The sequence below is a fragment of the Urocitellus parryii genome, chromosome 1 (assembly GCF_045843805.1).
Source record: "Urocitellus parryii isolate mUroPar1 chromosome 1, mUroPar1.hap1, whole genome shotgun sequence".
NCBI lineage: Eukaryota > Metazoa > Chordata > Mammalia > Rodentia > Sciuridae > Urocitellus > Urocitellus parryii.
Window position 1 is genome coordinate 129,852,405 of NC_135531.1, and position 23,097 is coordinate 129,875,501.

Sequence of the window (23,097 nt, forward strand, 5' to 3'; positions counted from 1 at the left end):
TATCCTGCTACTTTGCTGAATTCGTTCATGAGCTCTAAAAGTTTTCTGGTGGAGTTTTTTGGGTCTTCTAAATATATGATCATGTCATAGGCAAATAGGGATACTTTAGCTCTTCTTTTCCTATTTTTTCCCTTTTAATTTCTTTCTTTTGTATAATTTCTCTGGCTAGGGTTTCAAGGACCATGTTGAATACAAGTGGTGAAAGGGGGCATCCCTGTTTTTTTCCTGTTTTTAGAGAGAATGCTTCCATTTTTTCCATTTAGAGTAATGTTGGCCTTGGGTTTGTTATATATAGCTTTTATGATGTTGAGTTATGTTTCTTCTCTCCCTAGATTTTTTAATATTTTAAACATGAATGCATACTCTATTTTGTCAAATGCTTTCTCTGCGTGTGTTGAGATAATCATGTGGTTCTTTTCTTTAAGTCTATTTATCTGCTGTGTTAAATTTACTGATTTTCATATGTTGAACTAGCCTTTCATCCTAGTACCAAAAAATAAAATTTATGTGTGTGTATTTTAATAAAATAAATAAAAATGTTGAAAGACAGAAAGTCACTGCTTCCAACACCCCACCCACCACTAGAGAACAATACTATGTCCCAGATGGACAGATGGGATGAAAGGGTAGAAGAGACAGACCTCCAGAAGGAAGACAGCAGCCAGGAGACACATGGCCAAGGCAGAGCAGGCTGTTGCTATGAGCACCACTAACAGCAGCAGAACCTCTAGTGTGCTCTCTCATCCTCCCAGAGGACACCTAAAGACTTCTGGTCATGCTAGAACTTTCTCTCCATGTATAGCTCTAGAAAGAAGGAAGACCGGGTTTAAAGGTGCAGAGAGGAGACATGTATGAGACCATACCCGGTCACTCAGGTCCACTTCCATTAGGATTCTAGGAAACAGTGCCCAGTAGCTAAGTCATAGAGAAGGTGAGAGGTAGAAACTGAGCATAGGCACACATCTATTCAGGCCCAAGCTATCTGATCCCGATGAGCCAAAGATTGGTCCACTCTCTTGAACCAGGCCACTTATTGCATCAGGATGAGAACATCTTACTGGATGTCTGGCACAGAGGCACTGGCACAATCTAAATCCCACACCCTTCCTTTCTCTTCTGCAAACTTCTCTGGTGGGACCTGTCAGCAAAGATCTGGAAATCAGGGGAGAGATCAGGAAACTCAACTGCATGAAGATCCAGACCGTAGACTGATTATGAGGAGCACAACAGGAAAGTCCTTATCCAGGACTCTGACTCCACCTACCCTCCCAGACACCCATGACTTGGCTCAAGCCCTGGCTTTGTAGACATGGGTGCTACAGGCCCCAGACAAGCTCCTAGGTATCTTGATCCCTATATTTCGTCACAGCACAAACTTTTAGGATAAACATACAGGGACTCTTTCCTTTCCTCTAGTGACCTTTCCTCTAATTTTCCTGCCTTCCTAGAAGGAGGTATTGTGCCTAAAGTCCAGTCCTTCTCCACCTGGACCAGGATCCCAATTGGCCACATCATCCATAGAGCTGTTTTCTTGGTGAGGAATCAGACAGGGTGCCAGTGAGAAAGGATGGCATGAGGATTGGGGTGGAGTAAGCCCGCACTTCTGTGATCCAAGGAGGGTCCCTTCTCTCTGCTTTTTGTCATTTCATCTTCTCATAAAGGTAAGATGGTCCTAGAGTAGCCCAGAGAAGAAGGGTGTATGTGTGGGGGGAGGAGGTGTGGTCTGGAAGTGTAAGTTGTGTCTGCCCCACTATGTTTTATGGGTAGCAATCTGTTCTCCTGGGTCCCTGTTCTCTCTTCCTTCATGAAGCATGCCCTGCATGCTTCACCCCCACTCCCACCTCCATTAAGTTTTTTGAGGTCCCCTACTGTTCTTGCAGTAGAAAGTGGGTAGAGTCCTCAAGTGGAGAGGCAAAGGCAGTGGCAGTGTACTTGGGGCCCCGTGACCCACATAGTCCCCCTGTTGGGCCTCACTTCACACTCTTGATACCTCTGTGGAGGGCAGGGCAGGGCAGCAGTGCCAAAAGGAAGGAGCCAGGGCAAGGATTAGTGACAATCTCTTTTTCTGTATATGATGCAGGGGAACATGAGAAGACAGGGCTCTCGGTGATTCTCACCTACCCCAGTGAGTGGCTGTGGAGGAGACAGACAAGGTACACAAAGAGGAAGGCAAGCTGGGGGCTAATGGCAGGTCCTCAAAGGGCTGCCAGGCAGGGAACTTGCTTGAGGTCTCCCCCTTTACGGACTCAGTACCCTGCTCCTTCCTGTTCCTGCATCCTTCCTCTCCTCCTCCCATTCTCTTCCCACCTCCACCAGTTCTCCTACAATAAACAGATTCACCCATGGGGATGACCTTGGGGAGATCAGAGTCCCTGCCAGAGTCCCCAAGAAAATTCCCTTCTCCAAGCTCTTTTGCCTCCCATCAGAGGACAAGCAAGTCAGGCCGCCCTAAGACAAGCCTCCTTGGGCAGGCTCCCAAAACAGGCTCCCCCAGGACAATCTCTCCTAGACTGGCCCCCTAGGACAGGCCCCCCAGAACAGGATCTCCTAGGACAAGGCCACCAGGACAAGATTTTTCCAAAACAGGACCCCTAGGATAGGGTCCCCCAGGACAGGCTCCCAGCCACATGCCAGTGGTCTGGTCAGGCCTTCCCTTGGACAACACTTCTACATCCAGCCTTGCTCCAGGCTCTGAGTGGATCAGAAGAACAGAGGCTTGACTGGGCCAGGCCCGAGTGGACTCACCACCACCAACACATCAGTGACTGGGAGAGCCAGCAGCACTAGCATACATAGCTAGTGCCCCTCAGTCAAAACACAGGTCCTCAGGACACACTTGTAGCAGTCATTTCTCACCTTCCTGGGAGGTGCCTTCCTTGCAGCCAGGAGTTCCTGAGGAAGCTCCATCCCGGCAGCTCACCCTTGAAAGCTGATTTGCTCACTGAGCCTTAATGTGTGCTTGTGCGTCAGGCTGTGTTGCAACTTCAGCACCAGAGGTTGAATAAGATGTTTGAATTATTTCTTCTGGTTCTGTGGCCCTGCCAGAGTCCCCACCACTCCCCCCCACCCCCAGTATTTGACACATCCTCAGAAGCCAGGAAGAGCCAAAAGGAAGCTCATGTGTGTCTCATTTCTGACACACACTTGTGATGTGATTAGGGCCTTCTTAGCAAGTTCCCCATTCCTGTAAGTCTTATTTCCTCATCAAGAAACAACAGTAATAAGAGGACCTGCTTCCGGGTGTGTGGGATGTGGGGTGAGTAAAATAATCAGAGCGGGAATAGCAAGAGTGGGGTCAAACTTCCATCCCAGGCCCTGGCCACAAAAAACACCCCCCACAAGAGAATGGAGTTTCCCCAGCAATTTAATATTGGATTTTAAAAATAAATAAATAAATAAACTAAAAAAAGAACTTTGTAGACTTTCATCTATACGAGTTTAGCCATGTTTTACTTAGAATTCCACCTATCAGTGCTTAGGGCTTCTCAGGCCTTAATCAGTTCCTAGAAGCAAGGTAGGCAAGGCATAGCCCAAGAAGGCTCTCAACAGATGTGAGCCCAAATCCCCAGCAGCCTTTGACTCCTTGGCCTCTGGCTCCCCCTTTTGCTCTGGGCTCCACCATCCTGCCCACCTCCCTGCCCACTTTACTTTTTCCAGAATGCTTTCCACCATCTGATATACTATATAGTTATTGTATTTATCTTCTATCTCCTCCACTCTTGTCTCTCTCCTTCATTTTTTTGTTTTTTTTTTTTAGCCTAGAAAAAAAACCATTTAGCATGGGGGGTGCCTTTTTATGATTTTGAATTTTTACACAGGAATAATTTACATTGAGTACAACACAGACATCTTAATTGGCGAAACACTTGAGAGTGACTACCGCTCAGGTAAAATGATTTCCATTACTCTCAGAAAGTTCTGCTATGCTCCATTCCAGGAAATGCTTCCAAAAGATAAGCCCTGTTATCACTTTTATCCCCACTGGTTAGTTCTTCCTGTGTTTAAACATCATGTAAGGAGAGTAACAAGTAGGTGTCATTTGTCTGGTGTCTTTTGTTCAACATTATGCCCAGAGATCTTTAGAGATGAGCAGAGTACTATCTGCTTAAGAGGTGACAGGGCTGACCTGCTTGTTGGCTGGTGCTATGCCTATCTCTAAAAACACCCAGCACATTGAGGATCTGTCCAGTCTGGTTACTGTGCATAAGAGAGGTGATAGAGTTGGAGCATTTCTCAAAGGAATTAGAAAGGCCTAAAACTGGATGCCAGCATTCCTGCTGAATAGCTTTGCTAGCTCGTTGCTGAATACGGCCAAGCTTAAGGAACTCCTTCACAGCCCTGGGATTCAGAGGGCAGACAGCAAGACTGGGTGACAGCAGCTAGTGCTTGTGCCTTAACACATTTACTCCCCCTTGCCCACCTCCACTTTCTACCAGCTCAAGCCCCACCCCTTCTCTCCAGCCCAGACTGTTCCAGTCTCTGCACGCCCTTGCCACACCCTGGACAGCTCAAACCCTCACCACCCTGCAAAGGGCATGGCAAAGGAGGAAGGTGACAGTTCCCGAAAGGCTACAAGGAAAAAACACCGGGAGTCGTAGAAGTTGGGTGGGTGGGGACAAAATGCACTTGGGAGCGGGAAGCAAAGGACTAATTAAGCCACAGATAGAGAAATCTCTGTTGTAAATATCCTGAAGCACTGTGAGGGGTTGAGACAGAGGCACTTTTGTCCAAGACAAGTTTATGAAGAGATAATGTGGGAGAAGAGGATGGGATAGGCTGTCTTCTGGAGGTTGTCAGTTTGGAAACCAGAGTCCCTGCTGGCCACAGTGTTGGGTACCGAACCTCACACCTCCTTTATATGTTCATTGAGAGAGTATTCACTGAAGCACCACTGCCTACCCAGCACTCCAATAGGCGTCCTTGCTAAAGTAACAAGTTCCTTGATAGGTTCTTCTTTAGCCAGCAGAATAAATAAAAGTATCAAAAGTTTCCAGGAGCAAGTTTGGAGTTGAGGGGGTAGCTCAGTGGTAGAGTTCTTGCTTTAGCATGCATGTGGCCCTGTGTTCAATCCCCACTACAAAAATATTAAAAAGAGAGGGAGAGAGGGAGCTGCCAAACCTGATTTGCATTTACAACTGTCACTCTAGCAGTGGCCAAGGCAAAGAAGGGCCCAGCTGCAGTGACTGCGAAGGGGCAGAGGGAGAGAACCCCACAAGCTAGGTGGGAGAGGGAACCTAAGCAAAGAATGGGTACTATGGTAAGCGCCCTGGGAAGGCAGAGCTTAAAGAAGCTGGAAACCCTGGACACAGAGACTCGGGAAAGGAGGACTCAAACCTACCTTAGGGTTCCTAGCCAAGGAAACTGACAGAGTAAGGGCCACTTGACAGAGTAGTGGGAGGCAAGGTGGGCAGATCTGGTAAGTGGAGATAAGAAGAGCACTATATTGTGCCTACTTCCCCCAGGATCCAAGCATCTCTTGTCCACGGCCTCCTCCCTGGCAGGCTTCCAGTGGGTGTTGTGACTTAAGGGTAGGAACTAAGAAGTTGAGAGGCAGGAACAGGCCATAAATATCTCTGACTCTGCTCACATCTTTCAGACAATCCTCAGAGCCCTATCAGGACCTGATCCAGCTCCAGATCCTGGGGAACTAAGAACCATGCTGAGCTTCTGTGAGTACCCAGAGGGAGCCCACAAGGCCAGGATTCTGGGCCATCCCTCTTCCTCCCAGTCTTCCATTCTTATCTCCCATTAACCTGCTCTGGCGATCCTGCTTTCCAAACCAATAGGGGACAAAAGATCAGAAATTATGGAGGTTTTTTCCTTTTTAATTGACATGTAATAATTGTGCACAGCTTCTATTCAGAGTGAACAGGAAATATCTGATTTTTAATTCTCAGAGAAGGCATCTGGGCTGCTTAATAGTCCCCCCACCTCCAAAACAGAACACAGCAATTCTTTAAGGCAGGTTGTTGATTCACTCAGGAGGCATGTGGAGGGGCGCTAGGGCTGTGGGTCTGGTGTTGGTTTCTCTTTTCAAATAGTAAATGCCTGTGTGTCTCCATGAATTTCTGGGTCTGGTTTCTTCTGTGTGAAATGAAGGCTATTCTGGATTGTTTTGATAGCTCCTCAAGCAAAGATACTCTGTTCTGTTCTCTATGGCCAGGGAGGAGCCCTCTGCCCTAATGAGCTGACTCTACAGGGCAAGACAACTGATAAAAGAGGGGGCTTTCTCCATGGAAACTTCCCCCTCACCTTTGGGAAAACACCTCAAAGCATTTGTGTTTCCTAGAAGTTCCAGCCATGAATCTATGGTTTCCCTAAGGAATGGAATTTCTGATAATTTCAAGTACCATTTTTAAGTCATACAGAGATGCTGTTGAAATGATCAGTGCATGTATGCATGTGTGGGAATCATCACACTGAATCCTATGAATATGTAAAATCAATATATATTAATCAAAAATTAAAATAGACTGTATGTGGCACATGCCAGTAATCCCAGCTATTCAGGAAGCTGAGGCTACAGGATTCTAAATTAGAGGCCAGCCTGGGCAACTTGGCAAAATAAAAAAATTAATTTTTTTAATTTGGAAAGGTTAGGGATACAGTTCAGTGGCAGAGTCCTTGCATAGCATATGTGAGGTCCTGGGTTCAATCCTCAGTACCATAAAACAAATTAATTAGTAAATAATAACAATAAAAATGTTTTTGGAAGACTAGATATGTAACTCAGTGTAACAGCACCTGCCTACCATGAGAGAGGCCCTGCATTCAATCAATAAGTACCACAAATAAGTAAGTAATGAAATAATTATAAACATCCCAAGGGACTGGGGAGAAAAAGACCAAAACTTGGGAATTCAGAATGAGTCAGATTCTACTCTCTTTTCAAAGAAAGAGACAAGGAATAAACCCTATTCCCATTCCTTGAAGAAAGAAAAGATGTACGATTCCTGAGGGCGGAGAGAGGCTGAATTCTGAGAGTTGTGCATGTGAGTGGACAGAGTAAAAGGAATGAGAAAGCCAAACACACAGGTTCACAGAAGGAAGCTGCAGAAGCAGGTGAAGTCCTCCGCCAGAGTCAGGGGAAAGGTGGACGGAAGGATCCCCACAAAAAAAAAGGAGGAATGTTTTCTCTGATAGGTGGACCCTAACCCACAATAGAAGGAGGAGTGAAGGGAAGACTAGAAGAGAAGTAGACAAAGAGGAATTGAGGGAAGAGAGGGGAGATGAGCAAAGTAGACAGTGGAATGAATCTGACACAGTTTTCCCACGTACATGTGTGAAAACAACACAGTGAACCTCACCACCATGTACATCCTTAAGACTGGGATTCTAACTAGAGTAACATATACTCCATGCTTGCATAATCATAGCAAAGTGGATTCTGGTGTCATATATAATTGAAAAGAACCAAAAAATAAATAATTTTTTAAATGTTGGTCTCAAGGACCAGAGAGCACAAGTCCAGGCTGGACACTGCCCACCAGCTGGAATCTGTGATGAAATGCAGAGGCTGGAGGCCCCAAAGCCTCTCTGTGCACACATCCTTCCCACTGTCCATCCCACTGTCTATCCATGCACTCATTTATTTGTGCCCCCATCTTTCCATCCACTAGTTTTTCTACCACCCCTATATTCCACAAATACATTAGGTGCTTCTCAGGAGGCACGCTCTGTGCAGTAGGGACTGATTTCTGTTTCAAGATGGAGAAGACAAGAGGTTAGCAATTATCTAACATACTCCATGCAAGAATCAGCAGGACCACACAAACTTAATGGTGATGATTGAAATGAAATGGGAGAGTGAGAAATTTTACCCAGAAGGAGACAAATGATGGGTCCCTCTGAGCCTTTATTTTCTGTAATGTGAATACCAATCCTATGACAAACCAAGAAAAAAGGGTAGCCCAAATTAAATAAAAATCCTGAGATTGAAGACCAGGGGACATTCACACATTCCTTGTGTGGATTTACATGAAAAGCAAATGTGGGTGGGGATATAGTTCAGTTAATAGAGCACTTGCCTAGCATTTGCAAGGCCCTGGCTTTGATTCCTAACACCAAAAATATTTTAAGAAGAAAAATGAATCCAAATTTTCTTCCAAGGTCTGTGGCTATCTGACTTGAGAGAGTTGGGTAAGAACCAATCATCTTTTCTTCTCCACACGGAGGGGAGAAAAGGAATAAACTATATTAGTCAGCTCAGGTTGCCATAATAAAATACCACAGACTGAGTGGCTTAAATAAGAGAAATTTATTTTCTCATGGTTCTGGTATCTGGCTGTCCCAGATCAAGGCATTGGCAGGTTTGATTTAAGACCTCTCTTTGGCTTCCTGATAACTATCTTCCCACGAGTTATTTCCTCTGTGTACACATCCCTGGTGTCTCTATCTGCGTCCAAATTTCCTCTTCTTATAAAGACATCAATCAGATTGGAATGGATCTATCCTAACAGCCTCCTTTTACCTTAACCACCTTTTAAGGGCTTCCATCTGTAAATAGAGTCACTATTATGAAGTACTAGAGATTAAGGCTTCAACATATGAATTTTGGGCACATGCAATTCAGCCCATAGCACAGATAAATAGTTTTGAAAATAGGAACGAAACAATCACAAGACTTACACCTTTTATTGGACCCTAGGGGGAAGTTATGGCACATCTCTCTCAGAACAGAGCCAGAATATAATGGAAGACAAGTGTGAAAATGGAGGCTAGGTCTAGAAAATTCTTTAACCTCAATAACCCTTGGTCATCTCTAAGAGATGACCCCAGGATGTTCCTCTTGGTCTTGGAAAGCTGGTAGCCTACCATGCACACCTCAGAGAATGTAAGTTTATTAAACAATATCTTACCCACATCCTTCCTTAGCTGCAGTGAGGTAAGGTCTTCCCATTGTAACAAACATTTTATCAACCCCAAGGGGAGATAGGGAACCCCAACATGAAGGGTAGAGCTATCTCACCTGTCTTCTATTCAGCGGAGGGCTTGGCCTCCTACATGGAAGTCCAGCTGGCTGAGGTGATGGCAGGTCCTCACGGACAGATATGCAGCCTGTGTCTCCCCCTAAATGGATCTCCCCATGGAAAGCAAGAATGGGAGGGTCCACGGCTAATGCACACTCTGGTAGGGATGAAAGAAACAGGAATTCCCAGGATGTTGCATTACAGGTTCAGTGACATGATCCTCCACTGATCAAGGATTAAGGCTGGCTTCCTTGGTCCCCAGCTATTTGCCTGATTGCCATCTCCACAACTATGTTCCCAGGCTTTCTGGCTCTGGCCCTTCTGTCTATGCTGGGCGTGAGTACCCAGGCCTTTGATGATGACCTTGTCAAATGCTTTGAAGACCCCCAGTATGAAGAACTACTACAGCTGGCTCAAGACGGGCTGGGGCCGACAGCTGAAAAGAAACGGATAGTGGTGATTGGGGCAGGCATGGCTGGACTCACAGCTGCCAAGATTTTGCAGGATGCTGGCCACCAGGTACACAAGGGTGCTTGGGAGAGTACCTCATAGGGATCCTGGACTCTGAGCAGGGAGGTGGCTGCAGGTGGTGGATAGCCCAGTGGAACTGGAGCCAAAGACTAAGTCTAGGATTCTAGGCTGGGATGGAAGGGGTAGGAGAGCAATTGGTCTGTCTCTATGACACAGAGAGACTTCAGAAAGAGGCAAATCTGGGCCTGCCTGGAGGGAGGAGGAGGGGGTTGTATGGCGGGGACACGGCTGGCCTAGTTGTGTTCTATAAATACTTAACTTTCTAGGTGACTGTCCTGGAGGCTTCAGGGCGTGTGGGTGGAAGAATTGAGACCCATAGAGTTCCTGGAACACAGTTGTACATAGAGTTGGGTGCCATGAGGATCCCCATCAACCACAGGTATGATTGAGAGAAGTGGGGGTGGATGGGGAAGACCAGGATATGGGCTGCTAGCAACAAGGACCTGACCTATGCCAACTCATTTCATAGCTCCACAGCTACCTCGAACCCTCTCCCAGCATCAATGTTCTAATATAGAGAACAGACATAGCTGTACCTGTTGAGGATCACAAAAGATAATTGGGATAGGAGAACACCTGGGAAAGTCAAAAGGCAGTGTGTGAGGCCTGTTAACGATAGAAATATGAACATCCTTGTGGGAGAAAGAGGTGTCTTGTGGGAGCCCACTTCGGGAGGGCCATCCTGAAGGAGTGGGTGAGCAGGAATTAGGAGAATGCAGACTGGAAGACTCATGATACACACAGCCTCCAGGGAGGATAAATCCAGGGGACACTCCCTCTACACATCTTCATAGTATCTCCTGGACCTGGAGGGGCCACACCTAAAAGTCTGAAGGCTTCAAGTCTTGAACAAAGTGAGAGAGATCTCAGCCAGCAAAGAGGGTTTCCTCTTGGTCACATAGACATAGCTTGGCATAGCAACTCAGTGCTAAGTAGCCAGTGTTCCTTCTGTAGAGGGAGGTTAGAGAGGGCCCCAGGGAATCCAGTAGGGGCAGGATGTGAGCACAGGGAGCAGGGAAGACTGGTTGCTTCCTCATCCTGGATCAATCTCTGACTCACTCCACAGGCTCTGTCATGAGTTTATTAGGAAACTGGGGCTGACCCTCAAGGAGTTTTTCCCCTCCAACAACCAGACCTGGGTGCTGATCAATGGAGTACGGCAGCGCACGGGGATTGTGCAGGCTGACCCCAGCCTGCTAGGGTACCCAGTCAGAGCAGATGAGGTGGGGAAGACAGCTGAACAGCTCTTTGATGAAGCATTGAGAAAGGTAAGCCAAAGTAGGAATCAGTGACCTCCATGCAGGCCATCACCTTCTTCAAAGACATCTTGTGCAAAATTTCTAAAGTTTCTCTCTGTGGACCCCAGGCCCATGTGCAGGAGGGCTCCACTAGCTTGGTCTGTCAACCTTGCCTCCCTCCCATGACCTCCCATCTCAGCATTCATTGTGCATTTTCAGATCCCAAAGGTCTTCACATGTACAGATATGTGTAAAGCTAGCTGCCTTTGAGATCATCAAGGCAGATCTAGGTTTAAGGCAGAGAGAGACCTACAAGCTGGACTCTATTTGAATGTACTGTGTGACCCTGGACAAGATGCTTGCCATCTCTCTGTTCCAACTTCTATAAAACAATCATACTGCTAGAGCCTCTCTCCCAGCCTGGTTGTGAAGATTAAGTGAGAAGATGCGTATAAAGTGATCAGAACTTTGCAAGGCATATGGCCAATATTGAATTATAATTGTCATCATTATTGATATGTGGTCAAGGAAGAAAATCAATGATGGGCCCTGTCTGGAATACCTGCATGCCTTCTTCTAACTGAACAATGTTTACTCAGCACTGACAGTGCCTTTTTCTTTCCTGACCTGTGACCCAAAAGGACCTCAGTGTGACAGCTGAGTTCTGGGACATAGCTTCACAGAAGGCCTCTGTCCAGATGCCCTGCCTTTGCTGGAGTGATATCCTGCTAAGCTCAGCATACACTCCATAGCTCTTAGACCTCATCCAGTGTCACTCAACAGCTCAGTAGGACCAAGCCCTTAGGCGTCCACACCATTCACAGTGGCCCCAGAGGCCTGCAGAAATGTCCTCAGACAAGGACAAGGAGATAGACTTCCCCAATTCTGGGGGCTCCAAGGCTGACAGAGAGCCTGGCTCCAGCTTTATACACCTCAGAATATGTGCAAGAGAGGGGATAATGTTTCCATCCTCAAGTGCCCCAATCCAGCTGTAGTACTGAGTGTTGCATTCAGGACTAATATAAAGACACACCCAGGATGAGTGGAAGCAAGTGTCAAGCGTGGAACATGGGGGTATGTGGGAGCAGGGTCTAGGGTGTGTGTGGAACTGACCTTCACTAAAGTGTTCACCCCTCTTCCTTCTTTCATGCCAAGCTGGTGGAGGAGCTGAAGAACAGTAGCTGCAGCCAGATTCTGGAGAAGTATGACTCCTTCTCCACCAAGGTCAGTCCTGAGGCTCCCCTCTAACCACAGCTAAACATGCACCACCCTGTCACAGCTACCCAGAAACCACCCCAGTGGGACGACCCACCCTAGTACTCACTACACTGCACCTTACTTGTTCATCTTTTTTTATAATCTCTCTCCTTTACTCAAATGTAAGCTCCATTAGGACAGGAGAGAGTAGAGAGGAAGGTAGGAAGGGAGGGAAGAAAGAAAATTTTAAAAAAGACCACCCCAAGGACAGCAGTCAAAGGTCAAAGATATAGCAAGTCAGAGCATGCTATTTCAAGGAACTTGCCACCATCACTTGCATTTTTGCAGAGAGTCAAAGGCAGGTAGAGGTATGGGAAAGCCCTCATACAGTTATGTGTTGCTTAATGAGGGGGACAACATCGCAGAAGTGCATCCTTAGATGGTGACATAGTTCAGTAAAAATCATAATGCTTAGTTACACAAAGATGGCTACAATGTCACAAGGCTATATACTTTCTTGGGACCACTGTCCTATACATGGTCCATCATTGATGTACTCATGGCTGTAGTGCAAAAAGAGATGACTGGGGCTGGAGGAATAGCTCAGAGGAAGAACACTTGCCTGACATGTGCTAGGCCCTGGGTTCAATCCTCACACCACACACACACACACACACACACACACACACAGCCACAAGGGGAAGGTTTCAGATGTGCCTCATTCGAAGGCTATTGGCATGGAGAAGCTGGAGGCAGTTAGCTGGAAAAGGAGCATCTATGTGATTGGCTAGGGGAGGACAGTTGGCCTCCAGTGGTTGTTCCCAAGATGGGAGCAAAGGGGGCAAGGGGGGCATAAATTTGGACAGCTGAGGAGGAAGCTGAATGGTTATGAGGAGATCCTAACCATTCATGGCCGACTGCTCCAATAGAGGTGGCAGTTTGCCTTTCTGAACTGGGTGCTTCAGAAGTTGGGTGGGTCAAAGTCCTGTGATGTCTGATCAGCCACCCTGATTGGTGAAACTTTTCCAGCCAGATTTGTCATGTCCAGGACTTGCCTGGAAGAAAGGAGCAGGGGCAAACCACAGGGCACAATCACAGGCCAATTATACTAGAAGTAGAACCTCATAGTCACTTTCTGGTGCAGGGGCCAGGGCAGCCAAGTAATGGGTAGGATAGAGGGTCAGGGCAGGATGAGAAGCAACACTGGGTATTCACCTTCCTCCTGGCTTGGTGTTTTGGGTAGATCAGAGAGGCCAGTCTAGGCCCCATACAGTTACAGATGGACATGAAGACTGGACCTCAGCTTTCCCATCTGTAAAATAGCACTTCTTCAGATTATATAAGAGGATTATACAAGTAAAGGGCTTGGAAGAGGGTCTGTAGGTTAAAATCCATACCAAACATTAGCTATTTGTCCTTGTTATTAGGACTTGGAGACCATTTGGAGCATTGTCCTCAGAGCCCTGTGTGCAAACCAGGCACCTGGGACCCAGCTGAGTGCACTTCTGTCATTCCACCCTGTGCAGTTCTGTTCCTCGTTACCCCCAGGTGGGAGGCAATGGCTCTCATGTCGGCTCCCTGAACATTCTGACCTGGTTGCCTTCTTTCCCTGAACGTGATCCCAGGAGTACCTGATCAAGGTGGGGGACCTGAGTCGTGGGGCAGTGCAGATGATCGGGGACCTGCTGAACACAGACTCTGGCTACTACGAGTCCTTCATAGAAACTCTGCGTGACCAGATCATCTTCTCTCAGGAATCTCGGTGGGAAATGGGGGGAGAGAATGGGCACAGGGTGGCCAGTTACTAGTGAGGACTGGGGTAGAAGGAAGGACAAGATAAATCAGGTGATAACTCCAAGAAAAGTGAGAGTGACAGGAGGGGAGGCAGGTTCTGAGGCAATGCCCCTCAGAACCACCAGAGGGAGGGTGCTTCTTAAACACGGGGCATCACTTCCAAAGTCAATGGACCTTCGCTGAGACCCAAGAACATGCATTTCTGACATATTCCAGTGACATTGCTATCTGACTTGGGAGCCCACTTTGAGAACCTCTAGCTAAGGGGCTCTTAGGAGCCAATAGATCTGCTTTACTCTGGCCCTTACCTATTCTTCTGTGACAAAGAGCATGACCTCAGTCCTACTTTAGAGGTTCATGCAAGAGGAGCTTGCTATCTCTCAGACCTGAAAGATAATCAGGGCTGCCAAACTCAGACCCTAGTCACCCTGGGTAACTGGCTATGTGATCTGTAGCTAATGAAGATCAAATGAACTGAGATTTACTCTCACCTGGGGTTCTGTGACCCATTTCAGACGAAACAGGTACTGACATTTGCCAGAGGAGAGCTAAGCCTGGGAGAGCCCTGATGGATTACAGACCTCTTCTTTCCCTACCTGCATCCTCCCACTTCTCCTCAGCATTTTTATTCAGAATTAATCAATTTAAATTCAAGCCAACGGCTGCCATAGGGGGAGAGAGGAAGGTGAGGAAGTCTGAAGACAGATCAAGGTCAAATGAAGGTTCTTGGTGGTGTTTAGGCTGCAATATTTAAGGCTACCCTGTGCTGCATTCTGTAAGGACATCATGAAAGGGGTTGAATCCATATGTAAGAATCCTGGGTCTTTGTCAGCCACGAGACCAGGCATCTTCCATGGAGGTGACCACCAAGGGGACCAGAGGAAAGTAACAAAGAATAAGGGGCTATACAGGCTCAGAGGGTTACATTTTTCTGACTGATCAACGCAAAGCCACACCTTTCTCTAGTTCTCTAAAGCTGACATTCTGGCTGCTTTAATCCATTTGCCAACTGTTAAATCTCCCCAACACATGAGTGGTACAGTCCATTAGGGAACTCAGCCTCTGTCCAGTCCAAATGACCTGTCTTCTGAATGCCTTGTCCATCTACCTGTTTCTCTTTCCTTCTTTGCTTGCTCATTCTCAGGTTCCATGAAATCGTTGGAGGCTTTGACCAACTCCCTCAGGCCCTTCATGGTGCCCTCTTGCCAGGGACAGTCTTGTTTCACTCACCAGCAGAGGAAGTAGAGATGTCTGGAGACCATGTCAATGTCACCTTCAGGACAGCTGACCCGCTGCAGCCCAGGTCACGTCTGACTGCCGATTTTGTGGTGGTGGCCAACACTGCAAAGGCTGCCCGGCTCCTCCGTTTTCGGCCACCCCTCTCTCTCAACAAGGAGAATTCACTACGTTCAGTCCACTACACCAGCGCCACCAAAGTGATCCTGGCCTGCACACAGCGTTTCTGGGAGCAAGAAGGCATATTCGGTGGCAAGTCTAGCACCGACCGCCCCGCCCGCTTTATCTACTATCCCAGTCACATCTCCCCCAATGGCACAGGTGTCATCCTGGCTTCCTATACTCTGAGTGATGATTCCATGTTCTTTGCTGCCATGGACGATGCCCAGGTGGTAGATGTCATCTTGGATGACCTAGCTGCTGTCCATGACCGCCCTAAAGAACAGCTCCGGGCCCTGTGCCCCTATTCCATGGTTAAGCACTGGAGCCAAGACCCCTATTCCATGGGAGCGTACACCTCCTTCACTCCCTACCAATATGTGGACTATGCACAGGAGCTCAGCAATCCAGAAGGACGGGTCCACTTTGCTGGTGAACATACAGCCCTCACCCATGGCTGGATTGACACAGCTATCAAATCAGGGCTCAGGGCAGCAAAGAGCATCCAAGAGTCTCTGGATTTGGCTTTGACAAAGGATCCTGGGGACACAAAAAAGGCCTACTCCAAAAGTGAGCTATAACCAGCTTGTAGCACCTAAGAATTGGGGTGATTCCAATCACCTTGATCCATAGGAAGACCCTCAAAACCCACTCTCTCATTTTATCTTCACCTTTGCCCAAAGATGTCAAATCAAGGCCAATGAATGGAATCCCTACAATATTTGACCACCCATGACCTTGGATTTATTGACAATATTTGAACAACAATAATATTTGATGTAATGATTAAAACAATAAAGCATTTGTTGAATTTAAGACTAAAATTAAGTGTTTTGTCTATGTTCCGAGTGGCATTCAAATAATTTTAGAATTGAGTTCGGAAGGCCACAGAGACTCTTCTAATGCCCTCTCCTGGAGTCCTTTGCTCTGGCTTTTGTTCCTTTAATCTGAGTCTATCCCTAGCTCCCCTCCTCTTCCTTCCATGGCTGATTCCTTTTTTTCCCTGTGGTACTAGGGATTGCTGCAATGCCTGCCCAGGCCCATGAATTTTAAGAGAGGGTAGAAATTTAGTTACCTGGAGGCAACTGTGTGAAAAAGCTCAATGCTTTTTCCAAATTATTACAATAGCCCATGAGGTATATACTCCACTACTACTCCATATTACAGATTATGAAAATTGATTCTCTAAGAGGTCACAAATGCTGGTTCTAAGTGGTTTAAACTTCAACCTAACTCTAAATATAACTACAAATCCTCTTGCTTCTTCTAGGCTCAGCTTCTTGGTCCTATTCTTTTTTTTTTTTTTTTGGTGCTCCCAAAACAATTAACAATTCACTTTGCAGACTTCAGCAATTAACATCTGCAGTGTTTGAATGAGTTCAATGTTCTCAGAAGGCGGGGGGCTGTCTTCTGCCTCCTTTCCCCACCCCCATGGAGTCTTCTTGGCTGGCAGTCCTGTGAAGAAATAAACAGATGGAGTTGATACTGATGATAACTTTCAAGCACAGGGATAATGAAATGACAGGGTATGAATGAGATCTAGAGACGCCCATCATTTGGCAGTGACCTGGCCTGAGTTTTGTCCCTAAAAGACCTCTTGGGGTATGAGTTCATCACTCAAAGGCCACATCAAGAGGCCAGGTGGCTATGAAGTTAGGGGACAGTTTATCATCAAGGGGAACAAGGTACCTTCAGGAAGACCTTCAGAACCACCTGAGGTACTGACTTTCTGGTTAGAGCCTAAAACTAGGCCAGAACAGCATGCTGCTTCTCACAAAAACCACTCTGACAGGGTCTGGAATTTTATGTCAGTTGCAGTCTAACAAATGAGCCTGTCAAGGTTTCATGGAAGCTGACAAGACTCATGAGTTAGAGACAGAGGACTCATGGCACCGTCAAGCTGCAAGAACTTCCCAAGTCCCAAGGGGGCAAGATAGAGGGATCCTGATAGATACTACATCGGCAGTGGACTTGTATGGAAGCTGAGGAGCACTAAGCTCAGAGTTTAATAATATTTTAACAGCAGTATGCAAGCCTGCTTTTTCTTGGGGGTGAAGGTTAAGCACTTTTTTTTCCTCCCCTTGCTGGGAATCAAACTCAGAGCCTTTTGCATGTAAGGCAAGCACTTTACCACTGAGCTGCATCCCCAGCTCTTTTTATACTAACTTTTTATCCTCCAATGTTGCTGCTAAAACACAACCCTGAGAAAAAGTACTAGCAAAGAGTGGTCAGGACCTTACATTCAGAGCATACCCAAAAGGACTGTGTAGGGAATCTTGAGGCCACAGGGAAAATTGTTTCTCCCAGGACTGACTCACCCATGCCCCAGTTACCTCCCTAGAGAGTGTAATTATCTGTCCCCTCCCTCACTTGAAGCTCAGCTTCACAGAAGCCATTGGCACCACAGTCTCACAGTCCCCACTGACTCACTGCACACATTAAATTCACATGCATTAAACAATCACTCTGATAACAGCTCTGAAATCTGGTGGGCAAGACTTAAATCCTACCACAGTGAACTTGGAGACAAGCTCAGACATACAACAAAATAAGCATAACAAGAAACAGTTTATGTTGTATGTCATCAATAAAACAGCAAGAACTTTGGGATGCCAGAAGTGGGCTTCTGCCTGGATTATAATTGCAGAGGGTTATGATGACACCTAGCATGTAGGAAACCGATATTTCTTTATAATTATGGACTCACTGGAAGTCACAGAGAATGACAGGTCCCAGTGTGCCCAATTTCAACCAATAGCTACATTTTAAATATTTATAGTATAACAAAACCAGAAATTTTACATTACTACAATGTTTGGGTATAATTCTATTTAGATTAGATTCTTTTAACTACCATCACAAACATGATAAAGAGCTCTTCTACTAGCACAAAGATCTCCTTTGTTTTACCCCTTTAGTCACACCCCACTCCCTGCCCTAGCAACTGCCAATCTGTTTAGCATTATTAGAATTTTGTCATTTCTAGAATATCATATAAATGCAATCCTATAGTATATGACCTTTTGAAATTGACATTTCCACTCAGAATAACTCCCTGAGATCTATCCAAATTGTTCTTTGTAGCAATAGTTTTGTTTTTATGGCAGAGTGGCATTGTATGGTACAGTAGTGCCATAGTTTATTTAACCATTCACCCATTGAGGAATTTTAGGCTTTTTCCAGTTTGGGACTTTCACAAATAAAAGTGTAATGAATGTTTATATGTAAGTTTTTGGGCAAAACTAAGCTTCTATTTCTCAAGGATAAATGCCTAGAAATATAATTATTGGGTTAGTGCATATTTAGATTTAAAAAATTGCCATACTCTCTCCAGGATGGCTGTGCCATTTTACTTCCCACCAACAATATTCGAATGCATCTCTGCATCCTCCCCACCAGCATTTGGTAATGTATGTATTGGGGTGGGGGCAGGGCATTCTGCTAAATAGTATTGCTGACACCTCCTGTGGTTTTGATTTTTACTTCAACAGTGTTAAACATCTTTTTATAACATTCTTTGGAAATATCCTCTCATATCTTTGGCTCATTTTCCAATTAAATGGTTTGCTTTCTTATTATTGAGTTTTGAGAGATCTCTATATAGTCTAGATAAAGTCCTTTATCAGAAATGTAGTTTGTGGGGGGATCCAACATGGCGGTAAGCATGCACTTTCAGTACCTCCTCAGTAACGGGTTCAGAGAGACGCATCAATATGCTTGGATTCTACCTGTTGAGAGGCTCCTGGTGAAATTCCACTGAAGAGAGACCGGCTGGCAATTGGTAGGATTTTTGGAGGTGACAGTGTGCCCCAGACGAGTGAATCTCCGCCACGCAGCGCAGCGCAGAGGTCAGGACCCGCCAGCCGCGTCAGCCGCTGCCCACGTGACTCAATTCTGCAACCGCCCACCCGCTGGCAACCGCTCACCGCGGCACCCGCAGTCTGGGTGGCTAGACCCCGAGGCACAGCCCAGCAGGTACAGTGCAGGGACTCTAGGAAGAGGTCTCTAGCCAGGTTTTCATGAAGTAGCAAACCAGGAGCTGAAATCAACCAGAGACAGATCAGACCCACCCCTCCCTTCGGACACTCCGGCAAGGAGCCTAGGGCCCCCCATACCAGAGAGGTGACGTCACCAGTGTTCAGCCGATGGAATTCCTTCCCAGCAGAATCCACTTTAGCAGGTGTGTGACTCCAACCCCCTCCAGATACAAGCAGCCAGGAAACCTCAGGAATCTCGCTGGGGGCGTGTCTGTAGGGAAGCAGAGGGGATTCCCAATCCCCAACTCCCCTTATCACCAGCATCGACACCCAAGGTCTTAGCCACCAGTTTCCAGGGGCATGCCCAAAAAAGGGGTCCGGAAAAATTAAAACTGTTGGTCCCCAGATCACCACACCACAGCACTGGGGCTTAGATGAATGACGGAGAGAGTGCTCAGTTGTTCAGGAATAGGACACGCCATGGGGCTGCAAGTGTAACCAGATCTTTGGGGAACCGCCTCCGGTGAACAGGACCTGGCTGGCTGCTGGCAGGAGGAAGGGGGGAGGGGAGGGGCCGGAGAAGTGATACGGCTCTGGACTAACAAGACTGAGAGACTCTCAGGAGCCGCTTTACAAGGATTGCTATCGGTAGAGGGCAGAAGCTCGGCGCAGAGGGCACAGCTCCGCCTACTGGAAGAGAAGAAAATGGATCTCTAAGACTTCAATTTTTTTTTCTTTTTTTCTCTCTTTCTTCTTTTCTCCCCTTTTCCTTCTTTCTTTCTTTCCTGTTTCAAGTTTTATTGTTCTTTCCATTCTCCTCTAATCTATATATCTCTATCTCCTTCTTTCTTTTTAAGAGCACCTTCCTTCCCCTTCCCCCCAACTTTCATCCCAAGTATTATGTCTTCCATTATGTGTAATTGTCTAAATGCAAATAGGTGAATGTTTCCAGGCTGTCTATAGGGCTCCTAAATACCTAGCTACTACCAACACCCTGATCCAATCACCTGTTAGTATCCCCCTTCAGTAGAGCAATCTTCTAAAGTAGCCAAGACATACTAACCCTCATACCATCATAGCACCTAGCCCAAACATAAAGTCCTAAGAACAGACAACAAATCACTATATGCATACAGAATCCAGAAGCCTTCTATGAATTGAATGAATCAGCTTTAAAGTACGATAAAGCCCAACATTTCTAGACACAGTCTCCCATCACAAAGGAGAGACAACAGAGATATACAAAACTAAGACAAATTTATAGGAGAAAGCAGAAACACAGCAGTCAAACAGAGCTGGAAAGTAACATGAACAACATGAAAAAACAAGGGAAAAAAGGATTACAAACAATGAAGGACAACTTAAATCTACAGGAGGGCCTATAGGCATCAGAAAAAAAGGACAGAGAAAGAACTCAAGGCATACCTAACTCAGATGGAACAGAATATTAGAGAAGACATGAGATAGCAAGTTGAAGAAATGAAAGTATATTTTGAAAACGAATTAAACAAACAAATTCAAATGGTAAAGAATGAGCTCCACCAAGAGATAGAGATTTAAAAAAAATCAAACAGTAATCCTAGAAATGCAGGAAACCATAAATCAAATTAAAAACTCAAATGAGAATATACAAACAGACTAGATCAAGTAGAAGGCAGAACATCAGATAATGAAGACAAAGTTTATCAACTTGAAAAGAATATAGTCAACACAGAAAGGATGCTTAAAACTCACGAGCAATCTATCCAAGAGATATGGGATGTCATAAAAAAACAATCTTGAGAGTCATTGGGATAGAAGAAGGTATGGAGGTTCAAACCAAAGGAATGGACAACCTATTAAATGAAATAATCCTAGAAAACTTCCCAGATATGAAAGATGGAATGGATTGCCAAATCCTGGAAACCTACAGGACCCCAAACATTCAAAACCATAATAGACCAACCCCAAGACACATAATTATGAAGATATCCAACATACAGAACAAGGAGAGAATATTAAAAGCTATGAGAGAAAGGAGGCAGATTACATTAAGGGGTAAACCAATTAGGTTAACGGCTGATTTTTCATCACAGACGTTGAAAGCGAGAAGATCCTGGAACAACGTATTTCAAATGCTGAAAAATAATGGATTCCAACCAAGAATACTGTATCCAGCAAAATTAAGCTTCAGATTTGACAATGAAATTAAAATATTTCATGATAAACAAAAGTTAAAAGAATTCACAGCCAGAAAACCAGCACTGCAAGGCATTTTGAGCAAAATACTACAAGAAGAGGAACTGAAAAATAGCACCCAAAACTAACAGTGGGAGCTATCTCAGTAAAGGGGGAGAAAAATAACCAAAGAGGAAAAACTAGCCAAACTAAAATAAATAAATAAATAAACATGACTGGAAGTACAAAACATATTTCAATAGTAACCTTAAAAGTTAATGGCTTAGGACCGGACCCACTAGGACAGGTCCGGCGGCGGACGGCTGAGGGCTAGGCCCGTCCCCTCCCCCAGTTTCTGCAGGTAGGAGGGACTGAGAACAGCAGCAGAGCCAGCCCAAAGCCTGCTGAGGGGCGGAACCGGCCCCTCCCCCAGTGCCTGCAAGCGAGGCGCACCTGCAAGCCACGGGCGGGCGGGTCAGGCCCAGCAACCAGCCAAGGGACTGCAGCTACACGCGCCGGCGGGGAACGCGGACCGGACCCATTAGGACAGGTCCGGCGGCGGACGGCTGAGGGCTAGGCCCGTCCCCTCCCCCAGTGTCTGCAGGTAGGCGGGACTGTGAACAGGAGCAGAGCGGGCCCAAAGCCTGCCGAGGGGCGGAGCCGGCCTCTCCCCCAGTGCCTGCAAGCGAGGCGAACCTGCAACCCATCGGGAGGTTAGGCCCAGCAACCTATGGAGTGACACAGGTGCCCCTGGCGCCTGCTGGGTAGGTAGACCTTTGACCAACCAGCAAAGCAAACCTAGGGCCTGCCAGCATGGTAGACGGATCACACTAATTGGAGGAGGATCACAGCCACTACCTGCCCTGCAAGGGTGATTTTTCAACTATACAAGAGCAATATAAATAAATAGAGGGGGAAAATATCAAAGACACAACAATTTCACCAAGCAGGAAGAAACGCCAGCAGTATGAAACGACAAGGAAAGAAAGGACCACAGGCAATGCAGGTCAACTCAACTTTAGAAGAGGTAATAGCTGCAACAGATGGAATGTCAGATAGAGAGCTCAGGACATACATGCTTCAGATGATCTGGAGTCTCAAGGAAGACATGAGACAGCAAAATCAGACAATGAAAGATCACATTGACAAACAAATCCAGGAAGTTAAAGATCAATTTCACAGGGAGATAGAGGTAATAAAAAACAAACAAATAGAAATACTAGGAATGCAGGAAACAATAAACCAACTTAAAAACTCAATTGAGAATACTACCAGCAGAGTGGATCACTTAGAAGATAGAACATCAGATAATGAAGACAGAGTATTTCAACTTGAAAAGAACATAGATAGCTCAGCAAGTCTACTAAGAAACCATGAGCAGAACATTCAAGAGCTATGGGATAATATCAAAAGACCTAACTTAAGAGTCATTGGGATACAGGAAGGCACAGAGCTCCAAACCAAAGGATTAAGCAATCTATTCAGTGAAATAATACAAGAAAACTTCCCAGACTTGAAGAATGAGACAGAATCCCAAATCCTAGAAGCCTACAGGACGCCGAATGTGCAAAATCATAAGAGATCCACACCAAGACACATTATAATGAAGATGTCCAACATACAGAACAAGGAGAGAATTTTAAAAGCTACAAGGGAAAGGAAGCAGATTACATTTAGGGGTAAACCAATCAGAATAACAGCTGATCTCTCAACACAGACTCTAAAAGCTAGAAGATCCTGGAATAACATAATTCAAACGCTTAAAGAAAATGGATTCCAACCAAGAATCTTGTATCCGGCTAAATTAAGCTTCAGGTTAGAAGATGAAATTAAAACCTT

At 45.9% G+C, this 23,097-nt stretch overlaps 1 protein-coding gene across 1 annotated transcript; it reads left to right on the forward strand.

The window, feature by feature from the left end:
- Nucleotides 1-9,260: 9,260 nt before the first annotated feature.
- Nucleotides 9,261-15,705, forward strand: LOC113176938 (L-amino-acid oxidase-like). Its single transcript, XM_077797153.1, has 6 exons — nt 9,261-9,488; nt 9,767-9,879; nt 10,567-10,768; nt 11,894-11,962; nt 13,561-13,697; nt 14,874-15,705. The coding sequence occupies exons 1-6, from the start codon at nt 9,261-9,263 to the stop codon at nt 15,703-15,705; spliced, it is 1,581 nt and encodes a 526-aa protein (XP_077653279.1).
- The last annotated feature ends 7,392 nt before the right edge of the window (nt 15,706-23,097 follow it).